The sequence below is a fragment of the Carcharhinus amblyrhynchos genome, chromosome 16 (genome assembly GCF_965287045.1).
Source record: "Carcharhinus amblyrhynchos chromosome 16, sCarAmb.v2.hapA, whole genome shotgun sequence".
Taxonomy (NCBI): Eukaryota; Metazoa; Chordata; class Chondrichthyes; order Carcharhiniformes; family Carcharhinidae; genus Carcharhinus; species Carcharhinus amblyrhynchos.
In genome coordinates, this window is record NC_137339.1 from 55,396,809 (window position 1) to 55,418,668 (window position 21,860).

At 44.4% G+C, this 21,860-nt stretch overlaps 1 protein-coding gene across 1 annotated transcript in view; it reads right to left on the reverse strand.

Moving 5' to 3' along the window:
• Positions 1–12,157: 12,157 nt before the first annotated feature.
• The window catches only part of LOC145353736 (uncharacterized), a 66,702-nt gene continuing 56,999 nt past the window's right edge, over positions 12,158–21,860 (reverse strand). Inside the window, exons 10-13 of the mRNA XM_080204506.1 lie at positions 18,461–18,589; positions 16,732–16,884; positions 16,298–16,430; positions 12,158–14,971 (exon numbers count right to left, since the gene is read on the reverse strand). Of these exons, the coding sequence (XP_080060632.1) occupies positions 14,891–14,971; positions 16,298–16,430; positions 16,732–16,884; positions 18,461–18,589 (496 nt within the window). The 3' untranslated portion in view covers positions 12,158–14,890. The remainder of the gene's footprint in view (positions 14,972–16,297; positions 16,431–16,731; positions 16,885–18,460; positions 18,590–21,860) is intronic.

A 21,860-nucleotide genomic window follows, 5' to 3' on the forward strand; every position in this document is an offset into this window, starting at 1 on the left:
CAGCGCCAGTGCTGCTGCAAAGACAAAAGGGAATCCAATCAGGTTAAATTGGTTGGTCTGAAGCGTCATAGACCAAAGAGGGGAGTAAAGGGTTAAAAGAAACAAGCAGGCACTGACTCTGTATGGCAGAGAGAGAGGTTGTGTGATCGAGAGCCTCATGTGGTGTAATAGGGTATAGCCGATCAAAGTAAATTGCTTTTATGTGTGCGAGTTTAATAAATTACTTACCCCCAGTTGAGATTTTACAATAGTGCAATTGAGGCAGGGTCAGGATTCCTTAGTCTTGGTGGCCATCGTCATTTTCAAGAGTAGGAATTGGACAGAGATTTGAGCTCTGCCATGTGGGAAAGATAGCATTACATTACATCTGAAAAGTTGTAAGGAGAGTTAACCATTTCAGCACGCAGTAGGTTTCATTTTGTATTTGCCTGTGTTGGTTACAAAGGCAGAGCTGTAGAAATAATCATGCACATTTTGAGCTTAAACTGGAAAGATTGTAAGGAAGTGTAAAAGTCTTAATTTAGTAGGGTTATTTAAAAGTGATAAAAATAAATCTTATTTTGGATTATCTGGATCAGGTTTTTTGTTAAATTTGAAAATATATTCTTGATAGAACTGACAATGAAAAGATAAACGGAAAGAATTATTCCAGAGTGTTTGAAATGATGATGTCCATCTGAGTGAACTTACCCCCCCCCCACCCGCCCCTCTGCTGAAACAAGCAGAGAATTAACCCATTCTTTCCCAGACAGGATGGATCTTTGTGTTATAAGACTTGCAGTAATTTTAAGACATAAAGTCTTTTCACCAGAAAAAGGGTAAAACAAGCATTGAAGACTTTTTGGCTATTGTAGGAAGTTTTTGGAAGATTATGACCAAGTGGTAATGCCCTTACAGGATTTGATAAAGGGAAGAAGGGCTAGTCAGGAGAAAATAGAGGAGGGAGATGCAGATGGATAAGCTTTTTCAGATTTAAAGCAGGCTTTGCTGCAGCCCTGGCTTTGGGAAGACCTTTAAATGACAGGCCTTTCCATCTATATGTTAATGTTTTGGATGAATGTGCTACTGGAGTCCTGACACAGACTCATGGCGATCGCAAACAACCGGCAGCCTACTAGTCTACCCACCTGGACCCTGTAACTCTGGGACTACCCCCTTGTTCTCAGATTCTCCCTGCAATTTACTCTTTAGTCACTGCTGCCTCCAACATTACACTCCATCAACCCCTTACAGTCTATACCTCACATGCCATTGTAGCCCTCCTCACCTCTCACCAGACTCAACACCTTACCCAGGCACGTTTAAATCGCTACAAAGTAGCACTCCTTAACAATCCCCTCTTGATGTTCTCCTTCTATTCCACTATTATTCTGGATTCTGAGGGACAGGATTTATGAGCATTTAGAGAAGTTTAGAATGATCAGAAATAGTCAGCATGGCTTTGTCAAGGGCAGGTCGTGCCTTACGAGCCTAGATGAGTTCTTTGAAAATGTGACTGGACACATTGACGAAGGAAGAGTGGTGGACATGGTTTACATGGACTTCAGCAAGGCGTTTGATAAGGTCCCCCATGCAAGACTTCTTGAGAAGGTGAGAGGGCATGGGATCCAAGGGGCTTTGGCCTTGTGGATCCAGAACTGGCTTGCCTGCAGAAGGCAGAGGGTGGTTGTGGATGGGTCTTTTTCTGCATGGAGGTTGGTCACCAGTGGAGTGCCCCAGGGATCTGTTCTAGGACCCTTGCTGTTTGTCATTTTCATAAATGACCTGGATGAGGAAGTGGAGGGATGGGTTTGTAAGTTCGCCGACAATACGAAGGTTGGTGGTGTTGTGGATAGTCTGGAGGGATATCAGAAGTTGCAGTATGACATAGATAGGATGCAAGACTGGGCGGAGAAGTGGCAGATGGCCTTCAAAGCGGATAAATGTGTAGTGGTCCATTTTGGCAGGACCAATGGGATGCAGGGTAGGAGTCTTAGCTGTGTTGAAGAGCAGAAGGATCTTGGGGTCCGGGTCCATAGGACTCTTAAATCGGCCTCGCAGGTGGAGGATGTGGTCAAGAAGGCGTATGGTGTACTGGCCTTCTTTAATCGAGGGATTGAGTTTAGGAGTCGGGAGGTAATGCTGCAACTTTATACGACCCTTGTCAGACCCCACTTGGAGTACTGTGTGCAGTTCTGGTCGCCTCACTACAGGAAGGATGTGGAAGTTATTGAGAGGGTGCAGAGGAGATTTACAAGGATATTGCCTGGATTGGGAGGCATGCCTTATGAAGATAGGTTGAGGGAACTAGGTCTCTTCTCCCTGGAGAGACGAAGGTTGAGAGGCGACCTGAGGGAGGTTTATAAAATGTTGAGAAGAATAGATAGGGTGGATTCTCAGAGGCTATTTCCCAGGGCTGAAATGGTCGCTACGAGAGGACACAGGTTTAAGGTGCTAGGAAGCAAGTACAGAGGAGATGTTAGGGGTAAGTTTTTCACTCAGAGGGTGGTGAGTGAGTGGAATCGGCTGCCGTCAGTGGTGGTAGAGGCGAACTTGCTGGGGTCTTTTAAAAGACTTCTGGATGAGTATATGGGATCTAATGGGATTGGGAGTTACAGATAGTTCTATGGCTCGGTAGGTATGGATACGATCGGTGCAACTTGTGGGCCGAAGGGCCTGTTTGTGCTGTAGTGTTCTATGCTCTATGTATGTTCTATGTTCTATTAACCCAGCCACATTTTCCAGATGAGTTCTTAGAACACCCACATGAATGCTTACTAAGGAACCAATTTCCAATTTATCCCCACCCAGACCTTACTGACGTCCCACTCCCTTCTCTGGACCATATCTTATTTGTTGACGGCAGCTCGTCTATGTCCCCCTTGGATACCCCCCTCTCCGGATACGTGATGCTGCCTCCACATTACAATGGGTGGTGTTTGACCCCCTGGTGTCTGCTCAGAAAGTAGAACATTTTGTCCTCACCCATGCTTGTATTCTAGCCTCAGGAAAGTCAGCAAATATTTACACTGACTCGGTATGCCTTTGGCACCTCCCACAACTTTGGCCAACTATGGTCTCAGCGTGAGTTTTTAACGTCCTTGGGCATGTCCATCCAGAATTCTTCGTACCTTCTCCAGGCAACCCTCCTCCCTAAACAATCGGTTATTATCAAATGCGCTGCCCATGCCTCCGATGACTTTACAGTTACTCAGGGCAATGTTCGGGCTGATCAGGCTGCTGCAGATCAAATTTTATTGTGCCTTCTATGAGCAAGCAAGTGATAAATTCTTGCCTTCTTCGAACACGATGGGCATGCCAGATATTGTCACTGTCCAGTGCTTGCAGGGGGATGCCCCTGCCTCTGAAAAGGACATTTGGAAAGCGCATGGATGCGTCATCAGGCCTTTGGGTTACTCTAATTGGCCAAGTGTGTATACCTGATGCTTTGTTGCCTTTGCTCATTGATTGACTTCATTCGGATACCCACCTTGGCAAGGAGAGAATGAGTGGTATTATGCTCCGTACCTGGTGGCACCCCCGACTAGCTGAGGCAGCCCAGTCTCGTATAGCATCATGTTTGACATGCCAGCAAAACAATGTTGGTCAAGGGGTGAGATGCTCACCAGGAAGAACACCCTTGCCAGGTGAACCGTTTGAATGTATTCAGCTAGATTTTATTGAATTGCTGCATATACGTTGCTATAAGTATTGTCTTGTAATTGTTCATGTATTTAGTAGATGGATAGAGGCTTTCCCAACAACAAAAAACAAAGCCTCGACAGTAGTAAAATTGTTACTAACTGAAGTAATACCAAGGTTTGGAGTGCCTCAACAAATTAGTTCAGATAATGGTCCCCGCTTTGTAGGAAAAGACAATAAGGAATGGTGTGATGCGTTACACATCCAACAACAATTCCACTGTGCCTACCACCCCCAGGCAGCAGGAATAGTGGAAAGAGCTAATGGGACATTAAAGCTAAATTGGCAAAGTTAACATCTGAAACCAGCCTTAACTGATTAAAGGTTTTGCCCCTAGCTCTGTACCACATGAGAATAATGACCCACTCTACTACTGGACTCTCAGCGGCAGAGATAATTTATGGCCGAGCCAGTGGAACACCCTGGGTTGCAAATACAAGCCCACCCACCCAGATAGATTTACACGTCATGGGTGATGAAATGCAGAAGTACTTCCGACAGCTAACATCATCTTTAAAGTTTCTTCATTCCCAGGTACAGTGCGCTTTTGGATCAACTCCACGGACACCGGATCAAGATTCTGACCCACAGGACTACTTCCCTGGACCACACATAGAAGACTTTGTGCTGATTCGAGATTGGGATCGCCCCAAACTTGGACCAAGGTGGAAAGGACCGTTTCAAGTACTTCTCCAAACTCCGACAACAGTTAAAGCCAAAGGACAGAATTACTGGATCCATTCAAGTGACTGTGAACGGTGGATGTCAATTCCTGCTAATAAATTATGAGGTTCATCTTCACCATCTTCAGTCTTTCGGCTATTTTCCTGGCACCAGGACAATCGGATCAACGGAAAGATGGACTGACTAATGGGTGATTTCACTCTAACATCTTTTTGTACATGTCTTGTGAGTACGCTGTAATGTTTAATGTAAGTGGGTGTTGGGTCTGCTCACACATACTACCACATACTAAAGAAGGGATTCCTCTGTTCCCTATTCCTCTCAACCTCCAGGAAATTATAGAATGGATTTTATATAAAAACGAGACTAAAAACGGAACGAGGGCTGTGTTCGATCCTATAGGCTTCCTAAAAGTTAACAGACAGGACGTCCCTCTATGGGTACCTTTGGGAAAAAATATTGCTCAACTTGCAGAGAGGTGTAATGTAATGAATTCTTTTAAGATCCATTACCAACCCAAATACGATAGATCAGACTCCCCACCCTACTTCGTTGTAAAATATCAACAAGGAGGAACTGTTTGCCTGATAGGAAACGGAACCATACCCCTTGGCCGTAGCTACTGCATTCAGCAGTTTAATATTACCAATCCCAGTCAGAAAGAAGAAAAAGGTTTCTTGTTCCACTGCACAAACTGGATTGTTCATTCAGAATGCCTTCTTCACATCAAAGGAACATTAATGTTGGCGTTGGGAGGGGAAAAAAATTTCATGCCCCAAAGACAACAGTTTCCCAGCCAATCCCAGCCTATTAGATGATATGTAGCACCTATTTTGTCTATGGAGATAACGTTTATCCTTGGCTTCCCTGGGACTCTTGCTATCTAGCGTATATAGTCCCCTATGTCTGACATTATGACTCCCTACATCTCCACCCAAAGATACATCTGTTAAGATCTAAACAGACCATCACCGAAGCTCAACAGTTTTAGATGATAGCCTTTCCTGCCTATGGGACAACAAAAGCAGCTCAAGAGCTGATTAGTATGGCATCAGCTCTTGAGAAAATAGCGAATGATACTGCGGATGGATTAGAAGATGTGAGCACCACTATCTCCGAAATTTTAGCTGAAGTCATAGTTGTACAGACGGTGGCACTCCAAAATCAAATGGCTTTAGATTACTTGTTTGCAGCAACAGGAGGCACCTGTGCCCTAATAGGCTCTGAGTGCTGTACAGACATTCCAGACTCTTCTGACAATATCACAAATTTAGCTGAGCATATTAAAAAGACAAAATTAGGGCTGAAGGGCAAAACTTTAAAAACTACAATCCTCCTGGCTGATGGCCTTTTGGTAACCTCTTTGGAGACTGCAGAGGGATTTTAATGTACCTGGGAGTCATTATCCTGGTAGTTTGCTTACCGCTAGGCTTATGGAAGGATGTCTGCCAATGCCTAGCATATCATAGAGCACAAGTTCCTCTCTAAAGAGGTTAATGTTATCATGGAATGAAAAAAGGAGGGAATGAGATGTTAAGGGGTTGGCATCCCATGAATCTCCTATGATCTTGGCCACTTGTAAAAAAGGTTTTGCAAGCTGAGATCCTACAAAATTGCAAACGCAGCTGGTTGCTTTAAGATAAAGTGTAAGGTCTCCATTAGCTTAAAAGCTGTGATTAACTGCACCTTGTTTGAAACAACTTGTGCTGATATCAGTACAAACTCTATTCTGAACTGTCACCCTGGCCTTGTAAATAACAAAACTCTCGCTTTATTAAATCAGTCTAGACTGGACTTGGCTAAATGTTGTCCTTGTTTGAAGGAGATAACATTTGCTTTATGGACAAAGTAACGTTCCAAGATATATATGACAACAGTTGGTATCACATACTCGAGCAATGTTGGGCATGCAGTTTGGTAATAGGACAGCAGAGAATGGAAGTACACAGTTTATGGGATAGCAGAGAACTTGATCACACTATGTGACGGGACAGTGGAGAATGGGATCATACTATGTAATGGGTCAGTACAGAATGAGATCGCACTAGGTAATGGGACAATATAGACTGGAATCATACTGAATGGGATTGTGCCTGGAATTCGCTGCATGGGAGGTAGTGGAAGTAGATATGATGGTGAGTTTTAAGGGGCGTCTTGACAAATGCATGAATAGGATAGAATAGAGGGATACGGTCCCCGGAAGGGTAGGGGATTTTAGTTCAGTCAGGTAGCATGGTTGGTGCAGGCTTGGAGGGCTGAAGGACCTGTTCCTGTGCTGTAATTTTCTTTGTTCTATCCTGTGTAATATAGTCTGTCCAGAATGGGATCCTACTATGTAACTGAACAATATAGAATGGGATCATACTGTGTAATGTTTTGTCCAGAATGGGATCATACTGTGTAATGGTTTATCCAGGATGGGGTCATAATGTGTAATGGAGAGTACAGAATGGGATTGCACTGAGTAATGGTTTGTCCAGAATGGGATTGTACTGTTTCATTAGACAATACAGAATGGGATCATACTGTGTAATAGGTCAGTACAGAATCAAAGCAGGGTTATCCAACATACAGCTTGCAGGCCTAAGTTAGCCTACCAAGGTTTCTGTTTAGCCTGCCAAGCTTTCATAGAAGCTAAAAGCAGGAGTGGGCCATTCAGCTCTTTGAGCCAACACCGCCATTCATTTTGATCATGGCTAGTCATCAAATTCAATATCCTGATCCCCCTTTCCTCCCATAACCTTTGATTTCTTTAGCCCTAAGAGCTATATCTAATTTCTTCTTGAAATCAGACAACGTTTTGGCGCCAACAACATTCTGTGGTAGTAAATGGCACACATTTACTATGCTCTGGGTGAAGAAATTTCTCCTCACCTTAGTTCTAAAAAGTTTACCCTTATCCTCAAACTATGACCCCCTAGTTCTGGACCCCTTCACCATTGGGAACATTCTTTCTGAATCTACCCTGTCTAATCCTGTTAGAATTTTGTAAGTTTCTATGAGATCCTGTCTCAATCTTTTAAACTCCAGTGGCTATAATCCTAATCTCTCATCATATGGCAGACTTGCCATCCCAGGAATCAGCCTGGTAAACCTTCATTGTACTCCCTCTATCGAAAGGACATCTTTCCTCAGATAAGGACACCAAAACTGCACACAGTATTCAGTGTGGCCTCACCAATGCCCTAAACAATTGCAGCAAAACATCACCATCCCTATACTCAAATCCTCTTGCTGTGAAGGCCAACATTCCATTTGCTGCCTTTACTGACCGCTGTACCTCCGTGCTTACTTTCAACAACTGGTACAAGGTCTCATTGCGTATACACCTCTATCGATTTACACCCATTCAAGTAATAATCTGTTGTCCTATTATTGCTGTCAAAGTGGATAATCTTGCACTTATCCACATTATATTGCATCTGTCATGCAGATCTAGCTTGACGGTTTCATCATGTATCTCTCTGCATTCCCCCCCATGTTGACAATGCGTCTCAACTGGCAACCCATGTTTTCTGAAATATTGAATTTTGCTCAGGTGGGGCTCCATTAATATGAGCAACCCTGACCCCATCTCTCACCCAACCTCTCACCCAATGACTATTCACCCTCCCTGAATTTATCCTGTGACAGACAAAATGCAATGAATGTTTCTGACAGTGTGATTTTTGAAATTCATTTATGGGATGTAGGTATTGCTAGCTGGATCAGTATTTATTGTCCATCCTTAGTTAGCCTTGAAAAGGTGGGGAGCTACCTTCTTGAACCACCGCAGTCCCTGACGTGTAAGTACACCCTCAGTGCTGTTCAGGAAGGAGTTCCACGATTTTGACTCCGTGACGTGAATGAGCGGGAATATATTTCCAAGTCAGGATGATGAGTGACTTGGAGCGGAACTTCCAGGTGGTGTTTCCAGGTGTCTGGTGCCCTTGTCCTTCTAAATTGTAGTGATCATGGGTTTAGAAGGTGATGCCTAAGGAAACTTGGTAAGTCCCGGCAGCACATTTGTAGATGGTACACAGGGCTGCCCTTGTTCATCAGTGGTGGAAGGATTAAATGTTTGTGGATTCTGATATTCAACTGTTGAGGGAATCACACCAGTCACCTGATCCAGTGTTCATCTAACATTCACATGCGGTGTGGTAGCACAGTGGTTAGCACTGCTGCCTCACAATGCCAATGGTCATGGGTTCAATTCCAGCCTGTCTGTGTGCAGTTTGCACATTTTCCACATGCCTTCATGGAATTCCTCTGGATGCTCCAGTTTCTTCCCACAGTCTGAAAGATGCAGGCCATGCTAAATTGCCCTTTATCGTCCAAAGATGTCTATGTTAGGGGAATTAGCCGTGGTGAATACGTGGGGTTAGGAGAATGGGGCGGGGTGGCACTGATTGATATGCTCTGTTGGAGACTCAAAACAGACTTGATGGGCCAAATGGCCTCCTTCTGCACTGTAGGAATTCTATGGTTCTATATGCATTCAGCAGCCTGTCTACTGCCCCAGATCAGAAGTAAGAACCTGAGTTGTGATGGAAAGTTATTGACCTGAAACCGTAACTCTGTTTTTCTCAACCTCTTTCTCTTAGCCTATCCACCATTTTCTCTTTTTATTTCTGTGGGAATGTGGGCTTCTTCCTCACCCTGACACTGATGCAATTTGGAGCAAAGCTTTGGTTGTTATCAGCAAAATTCTCTGAAGCACAGAGAGATCTTGAAGCAATCAGAGTTGTTTGGTTCTGGTTGGAGAGGATTAGTGAAGATACTGATGTCCCGGACGTAGGAAGAGAGCTGCAAGATCAAACCGTCTGTCTGAATGTTGCCATATGCTCCTTTTGAGAATGCAGACACTGAGAACGAGTGAGAGTGAAGAAGCTGGTGTTGAATTCACCCACCTCACTGGTAAAGAGCAATAATTTAGTAGCATTGGAGCAGCAGGTTGTGTACTTTAGTGAAATTCAGTACACTGCATCAAGTGTATTCAGTGTATGTGAATGATGCACTGCTAAAACAGACACTGAAGAGGGATACATATTCTACAGTAATATATGCAATACAGAAGTATATTGAATAGTTACAATTCTATATCAGAACACATCTTCACACTATACACAAACATATTCAGTAATATGTATTATACAAAAATAACTATTCGGTGAGATTCTGTAGTTATGTGTACCATGCAGTATATGCAGAGTAACATATACCATATTCTAGCATTATACAGTAATATATCGAGTAATATATACTGTACAGTATTTCTTATTGAATTTAAGTCCCACAATCTATAGTATTGTATGCAATATATCCTCTATAGAGAGTGGAGGGTATTACTGTACAGCATTAGACTAAATACAGTCATTCATTATACAGTAATTCGCTTTACAGATAAATTAGAACTTGGACATGATAAAAGCCCTCGTCAAACAGATTCATTCTCACATATTCCCACAGAAGTTAGAGAAGTGATAGCCAAGACACACTTTATAAATCTGTAAATATACATAAGCAAATAGTGCCAGGGGACTGACTGTCAATGATATGAAAAGAGGAATCAAATAAATCCCATGGAGTATAGTCCTATTAACATCAGTGAGGGAAGGATAATATCTTCACACAGATGTTCTCAAAAACATTTAAAAATGGCAAACATAATAGAGCCATCAGCATGGGTTTTAAAAGGAAAAGTCAGGCTCAACTAATGTTCCTAAATTCTTTGAAGAAGTAGCAGTAGATCAGGGTAATGTAGTAGGTGATATATATTTGGAACTTCAAAAGTCCTTCAACAAGGCACCACATAGTAAACTCATTATTAAAGTTGAAATAGATAGTCAGGGGATGTATAACAAAACAGAAAAGAGAGAATGAGAGGTTAAGATGGAATCTGATAGGATCTGTGCTCTAAAGGAGCACTAGTTCCAATAGTGGTGTCACTACTGGAAGAAGACTCACATCATCATGAGATCAAAACAAAGAAACACAGCACTGTGGTACTGGGATCAAATCAAAAAGGACAGACATTTTACTGAATTTGTACAGAACTGGGTAGACGACATTCAGAAAATTGTGGCCAGTTCTGATCTCCATAAACTATTATGAAAAGGAAATAGAGCCACAACAGAGATTAAAATACAGATTTACTAAAATATCAGAAATGAGAGGTTGTTATCATTCAGTAAGGTTTGAACAGGTTGGTACTCATCACTAAACCTGATAGGGGTGCTTAAGATAATCAAAGTAATTCTTCCATTTCGAGAGGAATTCAAACCGGAGTCCATAAGTAATCCGATGATCACGAATATACCAATAGGGGATTCAGGAGCAATCTCTTAAACCAGTGAGTGATTAAAATGTGGAACTTAGACTACCAGAAGGATGGATTTCAGGCACAGGAATAAGCACATGAAGGAGAAAGGAATTGTAGGAAAGTTGGTAGAGCTGAAAACAGAAGGATAAAAGGAAGCAGGTGTGCAACAGAAATTCCAACCAAGGTGCGATGAAGGACTAGGTTCTGTGCTGCACAATGTAGCTAATTATAAAGCACAGCAATAATATACTTCATATTAATGCAGTGTGCAGTACAATGCAGTAATGCACTGTACAGTAACACAGTGCATTGTACACTGCAGTAATACACTATACAGTAACTCTGTGGTACACTGCGGTTATACACTGTAGAGTAACACTGGTACAGTAGGAGTGCACTCTACAGCAACACATGCATTGTACACTGCAGTAATAAACTGTACAGTAACAGTGTGTGGTACACTGTAGTAATGCACAGTGCAGTAACACTGGTGTACACTGCAGTAATGCACTGTACAGTAATAGTGTCACACTGCAGTACACTGCATTGTACAGTAACACTAACAGTAACAGTAATGTTTCACTGCAGTACATTATGTTCTACATTGTACAGTAAGTGTGTAAAACACTGCAGTAATACACTGGACATAACACCGTGCTACATTGCATTAATACACAGTGCAGTAGTACATGCATAGTAACACTTTCACACTGCAGTTATACACTGTACAGTAACACTGTCACATTGCAGTGATACACTCTACAGTAAAACAGTAAGTGGTAATACGGTGCATAATTCACTCAACAGGGAAGGGTCAGGGATATCTTTAGGGAAGTTGCTTCCTCCTGTGGCAAGCGAGGCTCACCTGATTAATCTTTAGATTCCAATTTCCACTCAACTTGATCCTTAACTTTAGCATTTGCGCCCCAGCTCTCATCAGTAGCGGATCATATGAGTCTTTCAACTTGTACACCCAGCCACCCATGATTACAATCCCGGTGGCCTGGACTCCTGGACTTTCGGCAGGGGCCTCCCATACTGCCCATTCCCTACTGCTGTTCACTGCAGCCTCAAGGTGGGGGAGTAATGTGACTGGCCTCTTTGTCAGGGTCCTCACTCTCGTGGATCTAATTACTACATCATATCAGAGTCCTCTACATAGCCCATACAATTTGATGTGTCATCAAACCCACCCGTGAGACCTCACATGTTGCCTCTGTGCTTTGCTGTGGACTTTCCCACTCTCACGCACTTCCTCCTGCTACTCCAGAAAAGCAATCTTTCCAAGAAACCAATGCTTAAACCCTAGAAGGGGTGACCCAGGATGCATATATTGTAAATGCCAGACCCACTGGGGAGCAAGAGCACCACAATAACAAAGGCCCACAGAGGCCTGTGAACAGCAAACCCCTCCCTCCACCCCAACTGCCCAGATGCAACTGCCCCCCTTATCCCCCCCAGCAGCACCCCCCAACCCCCCGTGCTCCTGCCCTCAAGAATGACTTAGCTCCTTCCCCCACATTCTCTCTCTCTCCATTAGACTCCCTAATGGGTACAGACAAATGGCATGCTCACTTCCGTAATGCCCTTCAGAGGCGAGGTCACTAGGTTCATGTTTTTATTGAGCAGTTGTAAATTGAGCAAATGAAAATTCAGAGAGGGCAGAATTGCCAATGGGCATCTCGTTGGTTTATTAAAATGAGGTTCCACACCTTCCTGGGTGGGAATCTTGTTACGTCACAGGCGGGGGACATAGAAAATCAGGATTAGAAATATCACTGGCAAAAATCTTATTCTCCAACATTGCAAGCTTTTTGGCCTGTGTTATTCTTTATGCAAATGGCTAATGCAGGCTCAAAATTCTACCTGTTGATTTGGTATTGGCTGCATGGGGAAGACCTGTTGATAGTCTGGGAGAAGGTGCAGTTTGAATCAGGCATCCAGTCTAACCAGAAATGTCTTGGACAGTGGCGTGCCGGAACAGCAGCGTGTCTGAACATTTCTTGGAAGTGTGAGAGTTTGAGAGGTCATGTGGGATGCTTTTATTAAAACCACAGTAGCTTTGCCTTGGGTGCTGGATTTTTATAATTAACTATAAGGGAGAGTTGCCTGGGAGGTACTTACTTGCGAGTCTGACAAAGTAGGGAGTCTTTTGGGGGGAATGTTTTGCAAGACTAATTTTCACCATGTAAATGTAATCTTGTGTGCCTATGTTTTCTTTTCTTCTTGTTATTAAACGTTTAATTTTAATTTTTGAATCCCAAATGTGTCAGTGCAGTTCTTACTGCTGAGATTTTGTTCTTATTTTTGGAATGTGGGTCATGGCCCATATGCCAGGTTTCCTTGGCTCAGCAATTCGCATCTGTGCTGCACAGCAATACACTGTGAAGTTCAGTCCTGTAATATGTTCTACAGTAATACACTGAGATTCACTTCGGTAGTATGTTATACAGTAAATACACTGAGGTTCACTACAGTGATACACTGTACATGGTAGAAAAAGTTAAGGCACATGGGATACAAGGACAGGTAGCTAGACGGATTGAAAACTGGCTAGGCAATAGGAGGCAGAGAGTAGTTGTGGAAGGGTCCTTTTCTGGCTGGAGGTCTGTCACCAGTGGTGTGCCGCAGGGCTCAGTACTCGGACGTCTTCTTTTTGTAATATATATAAACAACTTGGAAGAGGGCGTACGTGGTGTGATCAGCAAGTTTGTGGATGACACCAAGATGGCAGGATTGGCAGATACTAAGGAAGATTGTCAGGTGACACAGCAAGGCATAGATAGGTTGGTATACTGGGCAGATAGATGGCAGATGGAATTTAATCCTGACAAATGCGAGGTGATGCATTTTGGAAGGAGTAATGCAGGGAGGAGTTACATGATAAAAGGTAGCCCAATTAAGAGTATAGGAATGCAGAGGGACCTGGGAGTGCAAGTGCACAAGTCTCTGAAGGTGACAACACAGGTGGAGAAGGTTGCAAGGAAAGCTTATGGAATGCTAGCCTTTATAGGAAGGGGTATCGAGTATAAGAGCTGTCGTCTAATGCTTCAGTTGTACAGAACATTGGTTAGACCGCATTTGGAGTACTGCATCCAGTTCTGGTCACCTTACTACCGGAAGGACGTGGAGACCCTGGAGACAGTGCAGAGGAGGTTTACCAGGATGCTGCCTGGTATGGAAGGACTGGGTTCTGAGGAAAGATTGGGAAAACTGGGGCTCTTCTCCTTAGAAAGACGGAGATTAAGGGGGGATCTGATAGAGGTGTATAAAATAATGAAGGGTATAGATAGAGTCAACAGTGGCAGGCTTTTCCCTAGATTGGGGACAACTATCACGAGAGGTCACGATCTAAGGGTGAGGGGGGAGAAGTATAATTTGGATACTAGAGGAAGCTTTTTCACACAGAGGGTCGTGGGGGTATGAAATGCGCTACCAAATAAGGTGGTGGAGGCAGGCACGCTGGGCTTGTTTAAGGTTTAGGCACATGAATGAAACAGGGATGGAGGATTATAGAAGACGGTTTTAAAAAGGGTCAGAGCCTTGGGTCGATACTGGAAATGTAATAGCATATGTTAATGTTTTTGTCTCTTTTAATCCACAGGTGTCGGTCCACCTTGTTGTCAAACGAGGGGCATGCACACGGTGGGTCGTGCGTGAGCTGCTCTTGGATGTTTCGAAAGTAGCCTAGTACCTCGTGTCGATGTGTGTGCTTAAATCTGGACCAGCAGATGGGCACCACAACAGCTCAGTGACTATCACTGCTAGCTGTGCAGATACATGGATTTGGGCCATTGTCAGTGGGAGTTTGCGCATTCTCCCTGTGGTTGCGTGAGTTTCCTCCGGGTGCTGCGGTTTCCTCCCACACCCCAAAGATGTGCTCTTAGGCTGAATGGTGTACCAAATTGACCCTACACTATTCTCCCCTGAATCTGGCTACAGTAGGGGTACCATTCGCATACACATGGGGCAAGGTAGGTGTAGGAAAATGCTTTAAAATGGCGGCGCGGGCTCGTTGGGCCGAATGGCCTGTTTCCCGTGCCGGGTTGTTCTTTGTTGTTTGTTCAAACTGCAGTAACATGCTGTATGGTAGACAATGCAGTATGCCTATAGCCATCACTCCTGTTCATTCGTCTTTCTTATTATGGAATATGTGATTGGAACTCCCGTGTTTTTCAGCATTCAGTAATAGTTTTGGTACGTTGTGCCAGCGAGATTTTCTCACATCACCAGAGCTGGAAGTGATCCACAACTGCTGATTTTTTTTAGCCTGTTTGCTGCCGCAATAGCGTAATAATTCTTCTATAAAAAAACACAAAGGATTTAGTTTAAATTGAGCTACATGGAATGATTATTTGCATTAAACAGATAATGTGGAATCAGAGAATGTGTGTGGGGGGTGTGTATGTATTTTTGGGGATGGGGTGTGTGTGTGGGTGGTATTTTTAAGTGTAGGATGTGTGTGTGGCTGTGTATGGAGTGCCAATGTCTCACATTTTATGTGTGTGTAGTTTATTCTATGTGTGTGAGAGAGACTGTGTATCTGTGTCTTTGCATGTGAACGTGCGACAGTGCAGCACTCCCTCAGCACTGACCCTCTGACAATGCAGCACTCGCTCAGCTCTGACATTGCGCCACTCCCTCAGCACTGATCCTCGGACAGTGAGGCACTCCCTTAGCACTGACCCCCTGACAGTGAGGCATTCTCTCAGCACTGACCTTCAGACAGTGCGACATTCCCTCAGCACTGACCCTTGGACAGTGTGGCTCTCCTTCAGCACTGACCTTCAGACAGTGCAGCACTCCCTCAGCACTGGCCCTCGGACAGTGCGGCACTGCCTCAGCACTGACCCTTGGACAGTGAGGCATTCCCTCAGCACTGACCCTTGGACAGTGAGGCATTCCCTCAGCACTGACCCTTGGACAGTGAGGCATTCCCTCAGCACTGACCCTCGGACAGTGAGGCATTCCCTCAGCACTGACCTCCTGACAGTGAGGCATTCCCTCAGCGCTGACCTCCTGACAGTGAGGCATTCCCTCAGCACTGACCCTCGGACAGTGAGGCATTCCCTCAGCACTGACCCTCGGACAGTGAGGCACTCCCTCAGCACTGACATTCGGACAGTGAGGCATTCCCTCAGCACTGACACTCGGACAGTGAGGCACTCCCTCAGCACTGACCCTCGGACAGTGAGGCATTCCCTCAGCGCTGACCTCCTGACAGTGAGGCATTCCCTCAGCACTGACATTCGGACAGTGAGGCATTCCCTCAGCACTGACCCTCGGACAGTGAGGCATTCCCTCAGCACTGACCCTCGGACAGTGAGGCATTCCCTCAGCACTGACCCTCGGACAGTGAGGCATTCCCTCAGCACTGACCCTCGGACAGTGAGGCATTCCCTCAGCACTGACCTCCTGACAGTGAGGCATTCCCTCAGCACATTGCAGCGCACAAGTCCTCGAGTATCTGTGTAAGGAACGAACCAATAATTGAAAGTAGGAGGAAGTGCAGGGAAATAAAGAGAGAAGGGATGCGGAGAATAGTTGGATTGCCCTATCAGAGCATCATCATAGGCATATGAGGAGGAAAGGGTTGGAATGAGTCAAAGCTGTGTATGAAACTGGCACCTTCCAAAGTCGCTTCATGACATATTTCTTCAGCAGCAGCTGGGATTTGAGTTGGATCCTGCTGTGCCTGGTTTTTGCAGCTAGATTTTTGACCCAAGGATGTTTCAGGCATTGAGCAGCACTGAACCGTCCACTGAAACATAAAGATACAAAACAAATGAAAGCGAACAACTCAGGAAATACTCTCCACAACACTGATGCACTCTCCCGCGTGCTGACGATGACGCGCACCGCCGCGCGCCCATGCGCGCTCCTGCGCCCCCCGCGGGCACGCGCCCTCCCGCGGTGACGCGCCGACACGCTGATACTCAGTCTAACAAATACAACAAATACTAACACCTGCACTGTCATCCAACCACCAAAAACTCCCACATTAAAACACTCTGATAATAATGACAAATAAGCTAAAGATCTGGCCATCTTTGGACCTTTACCTCTTCTCTCTGATCAGTAAGTTGGCAATGAAGTCTTTAGCATCTTCTGAGATATTTTCAAAAGCCTCATCGTCAAAGCTGCAGTTAGTAGTCAGGATGTTACTGAGAGTCTCCGCGTCTGTGTCTCCCAGAAATGGTGACAGCCCACTCAATCTAAACAGGAACAACAATCAGAGGCACAGACAAATCCAATGACAAAAATAACAGTATCGGAGACAACTATGAGAGAGGAAGCATTACAGCCTGACAGATCCCAGTATGAGAGGGAGGATTGCAGTCTGACAGATCACAGTATGAGAGGGAGGATTGCAGTCTGACAGATCCCAGTATGAGAGGGAGGATTGCAGTCTGACAGATCCCAGTATGAGAGGGAGGATTGCAGTCTGACAGATCCCAGTATGAGAGAGGATTACAGTGTGACAAATTCCAGCGTGAGAGTAGATTACAGTCTGACAGAGCGCAGTGTAAGAGAGGATTGCAGTCTGACAGATCACAGTATGAGAGGGAGGATTGCAGTCTGACAGATCACAGTATGAGAGGGAGGATTGCAGTCTGACAGATCACAGTATGAGAGAGGATTACAGTATGACAAATTCCAGCGTGAGAGTAGATTACAGTCTGACAGAGCGCAGTGTAAGAGAGGATTGCAGTCTGACAGATCACAGTATGAGAGGGAGGATTGCAGTCTGACAGATCACAGTATGAGAGGGAGGATTGCAGTCTGACAGATCACAGTATGAGAGAGGATTACAGTATGACAAATTCCAGCGTGAGAGTAGATTACAGTCTGACAGAGCGCAGTGTAAGAGAGGATTGCAGTCTGACAGATCCAAATGGGAGAGAGGATTACAGTCTATTGTTATGTCTGCACCAATTATTTATGGCACCTTGAGGTTGGCTTGGTAACTTGAACACTTGCAGCTCTTTACTGTAGGTGTGCGCTGCTCCACAGTCAGATCTAAGACTGCACAACTGGGTCCAACACTGGAGAAGATAATCCCCCAGGGGTCACCTGACCTGCATTCTTAAAGGGCAGCACACATCCCAAAGCTCAGCATGCATTATATATATATTACACAATCTGACAGATCCTAGTGTGAGAGGATTTCAGTCTGACAGACCATAGTATGTTTATGGGAGGGTTACAATCTAACATATTACAGTCTGTGAGAGGGTTACTCACTGACAAATCAATCTGTGTGAGAAGATTTCAGTCTAACAGATCACAGTCTGTGTGAGAGGGTTACAGAATGAGATCATTGCCTATGTGTGAGAGGGTTACAGTCTGACAAATCACAACCTGTGTGTGAGAGGGTTACAGTCTGACAGATCACAGCCTGTGTGACAGAGTTACAGTCCGACAGATCACATTCTCTATGAGAGGTTTATAGTAGGACAGATGATTATGGTCTGTGAGATGCAGCTGTATCTCATAATGAACATATTGTTTGGGTAGTTGGATAATCTCATTGTAGATGATTTGCACTCAGTCTATTATTCTTTTTTCATTTGTTGACAGAATATGCACACCAGTAATTATTAACCATCTCTAATTATCCTCCAGAAGGTGATGGTAAGTTGCAGGCCATGTGATATCATTATTGAGTAATCTCTCTGCTATTCTTTTGGATGTGCTGTGAAATCCCACATTCTGCTTCCCCGACCTTCTCCTCCTAGCTGTGCTCCATCTGTCTAACATGCCGAGCTCATGGGATATTCTGTTACTCACAGCATATAGGTGATAACACCCAGACTCCACATGTCTGTGGGAAAGGACACATGTTCAAAGTTGACAATTTCTGGAGCCAGAAATTCTGGTGTTCCAAATGACACCCGTAGCTTCTCTCTGGGTTTGTACCTGAGGGAGGAATCACAAGTCTGTAACATTGCTTTAGGGAATGGGGATACAAATCCAAAGTATTGCTTTAAGAGTGATATCCCTTTAAGAATTTCAATACAAAGTTGAACCAGGTACTGGATGTCATCAAGTGACCAGAACCACAGCCTCTCTCTTTGCACAATTGTGACCTAGACAACAGGGTGTACTGATTTAGCTGTAAATAAACCCCACCACAGATCCCCAAACAAACACTCATGTTCCTAGTATGTGTTATATACAGAGAGCACAAAGGTGAGGCAATGACATCTTCACCAACTCTTACCATTAACTCCCTCAATCATTCAATCCATTAACCAATAAGCAAAGGAAAGAGAGAAGGAGGATGGGAATCATGAAGATTGGGAAGGTCATGAATTGGGAAGGAGACAGACAGGAACATTCAAATGTTAAGCGGTGGATCAACACTAGCACTCTTGTTTCCGAATCATTACATTCAAGCCTCACTCTGTCAGTTAACCCCCCAATCAAGCCTGACAGTGCAGTGTAATACCAGCACTGTTGCTGGTATCATTTTCCATAGTCCCATTAGTTCACTCAGTTGGCATCAGAGATATCATGTGCGTTATTTCTGAGCAACATCCTGTAGGAAGACAGATCTGTATGTCTCTTCAAAGGTTAGGGAAAGGAATGTGTAAACAGGCTCCATTCAATGCTCCTGTCATTGGACCAATCATGCAGTGAATGAGTTCACATTGCAGCAGAACAGTCGTGAGAAATTAAAATCTGTTTAAAATATAAAGCTGGGTCAGTAAAAATGACAAGTGGCTGTTAACTTGGAGAAAAACAGAATTCTTCAGTAATGATCTGCAAATATTCTCCAGAATTGTTTCCTTCCCACTTTCCACATTGCTGCTGTCATGTCTCCCCATCTTCAGTGGGTGTTTCCTTCACTCTCCACACTGCCTCTATCTCCAGCAGGTTTCCACTATCGAACACATCCATCCCACACCATCCTTTCAGTATTTCACAGGGACCATTTTTTCAGTGACACCCTGGTCCATTGCCCCAATATGTCCTCCCCTTCCCATGCAAATGCAGGAGATACAATCACCTCACTTTACATTAATACGCCGGGAGGACTGGATTTTACACTCCTGCTGCCAGAGCGTTTGAGGGCATTTTGAACATACAATATCCGGTGATTGGCCTTCCATTACCTACCCGTGGGCTGTCAACCTGTCTGAGATTTACAGACAGACAGTGGAGGCATCAGGCAGCCTGCCCACCTTGGGGCCTACTTATTGAGACCCTTAAATGGCCACTGATGGGTCTCATCCTGCCCCTGTGAGTATTCTACCTGCAGCATTCATTAGTCCAGCAGCTAATCTGTGCAGGCTGGAGTCTCCTGGGCCCATCAGAGGAACCAAGTGTACAGCAGTGCTGGACTGCACTGGAATATCATTCTGGCACTTCCTATGTATAGGCCAACATTAATGTAGAGAGATAAACTGATTAGAAATATGATAATCTATCTGAAATGAACTGAAAATAAATCGTACTGATAATCTGTGTTTTTGGTTCTTGTTTCCAAAATCCCAGCTTATTGTTGGCAGTTTTGGGTTATTCTTAATTAGACATTCATTTATGTAGAACATAGATCAGTAGAGCACAGGAACAGGCCCTTCAGTCCATGAAGTTGTGCCGAATGCAACGCCAAATTAAACTAATTGCTTCTGCCTGCCCTTGGTCCATATCACTCTCTATTCCTTGCATATTCATGTGCTTATCTAAAAGCCCCTTAAGTGCCCCTATCGTAGCTGCCTCCACCACCACCCCGCAGAACTTTCCAGCCACCTACCACTCTCTGTGTTAAAAAGCCTGTCCCTCATACTTCTTTTGAACTTTCCTGCCCTCACCTTAAATGTATGCCCACTAGTATTAGACATTTCAACTCTGGTACAAAGATTCGGTCAACCCTATCTCTGCCTCTCATAATTTTATAGACCTCTGTCAGTTCTCCCCTCAGCCTCTACTGCTCCAGAGAAAATAACCCTAGTTTGTCTAACCTCTCCTTGTAGCTCATACCTTCTAATCCAGACAGCATCCAAGTAAACCTCTTCTGCACCTTCTCCAAAGACTCCACATCCTTCTTGCAATGTGGCAACCAGAATTGAACGCAATATTGTTAAGTGCAGCCGAACCAAAATTTTATAAAGCTGCAATATGACATCCTGACTCTTATACTCAATGCCAACCAATAAAGGCAAGCATGCCATACTCCTTCTTTACCATCCTATCTACTTGTGTTGACAATTCGGGGAGCTATGGACTTTAACCCCAAGATCCCTTTGTACATAAGTGCTGTTCAGGATCCTGTATACTTACCCTTAACATGTTATATAAAACATAGAACATAGAACACCACAGCACAAACAGGCCCTTCGGCCCACAAGTTGCGCCGATCACATCCATACCTACGAAGTCATAGAACTATCTGTAACTCCCAATCCCATTAAATCCCATGTACTCATCCAGAAGTCTCTTAAAAGACCCCAGCGAGTTCGCCTCTACCACCACCAACGGCAGCCGATTCCACTCACTCACCACCCTCTGAGTGAAAAACTTTCCCCTAATATCTCCACTGTACTTGCTTTCCAGCACCTTAAACCTGTGTCCTCTCGTAGCGACCATTTCAGCCCTGGGAAATAGCCTCCAAGAATCCACCCTATCTATTCCTCTCAACGTTTTATAAACTCTATCAGGTCGCCTCTCAACCTTCGTCTCTCCAGGGAGAAGAGACCTAGCTCCCTCAACCTATCTTCATAACGAATGCCTCCCAATCCAGGCAACATCCTTGTCAATCTCCTCTGCACCCTTCCAATAGCTTCCGCATCCTTCCTGTGGTGAGGCGACCAGAACTGCGCACAGTACTCCAAGTGGGGTCTGACAAGGGTCTTATAAAGTTGCAGCATTACCTCCCGACTCCTAAACTCAATCCCTCAATTAATGACCATTTGCCTTCTTGACCACATCCTCCACCTGCGAGGCTGACTTAAGAGTCCTATGGACCCGGACCCCAAAGTGCTGCACTTATCTCCCAAAGTGCAGCACCTCACACCAGATTAAACTTCATTTGCTACTTCTCCATCCACATCTGCAAATAATCGAGCAGACGCAGCACGGATTCGTTAAGGGGAAGTCGTGTTTAACAAATTTATTGGATTTCTATGAGGATGTGACTAGTGCAATAGACTGAGGGGAACCGGTGGATGTGATGTTTTTAGATTTC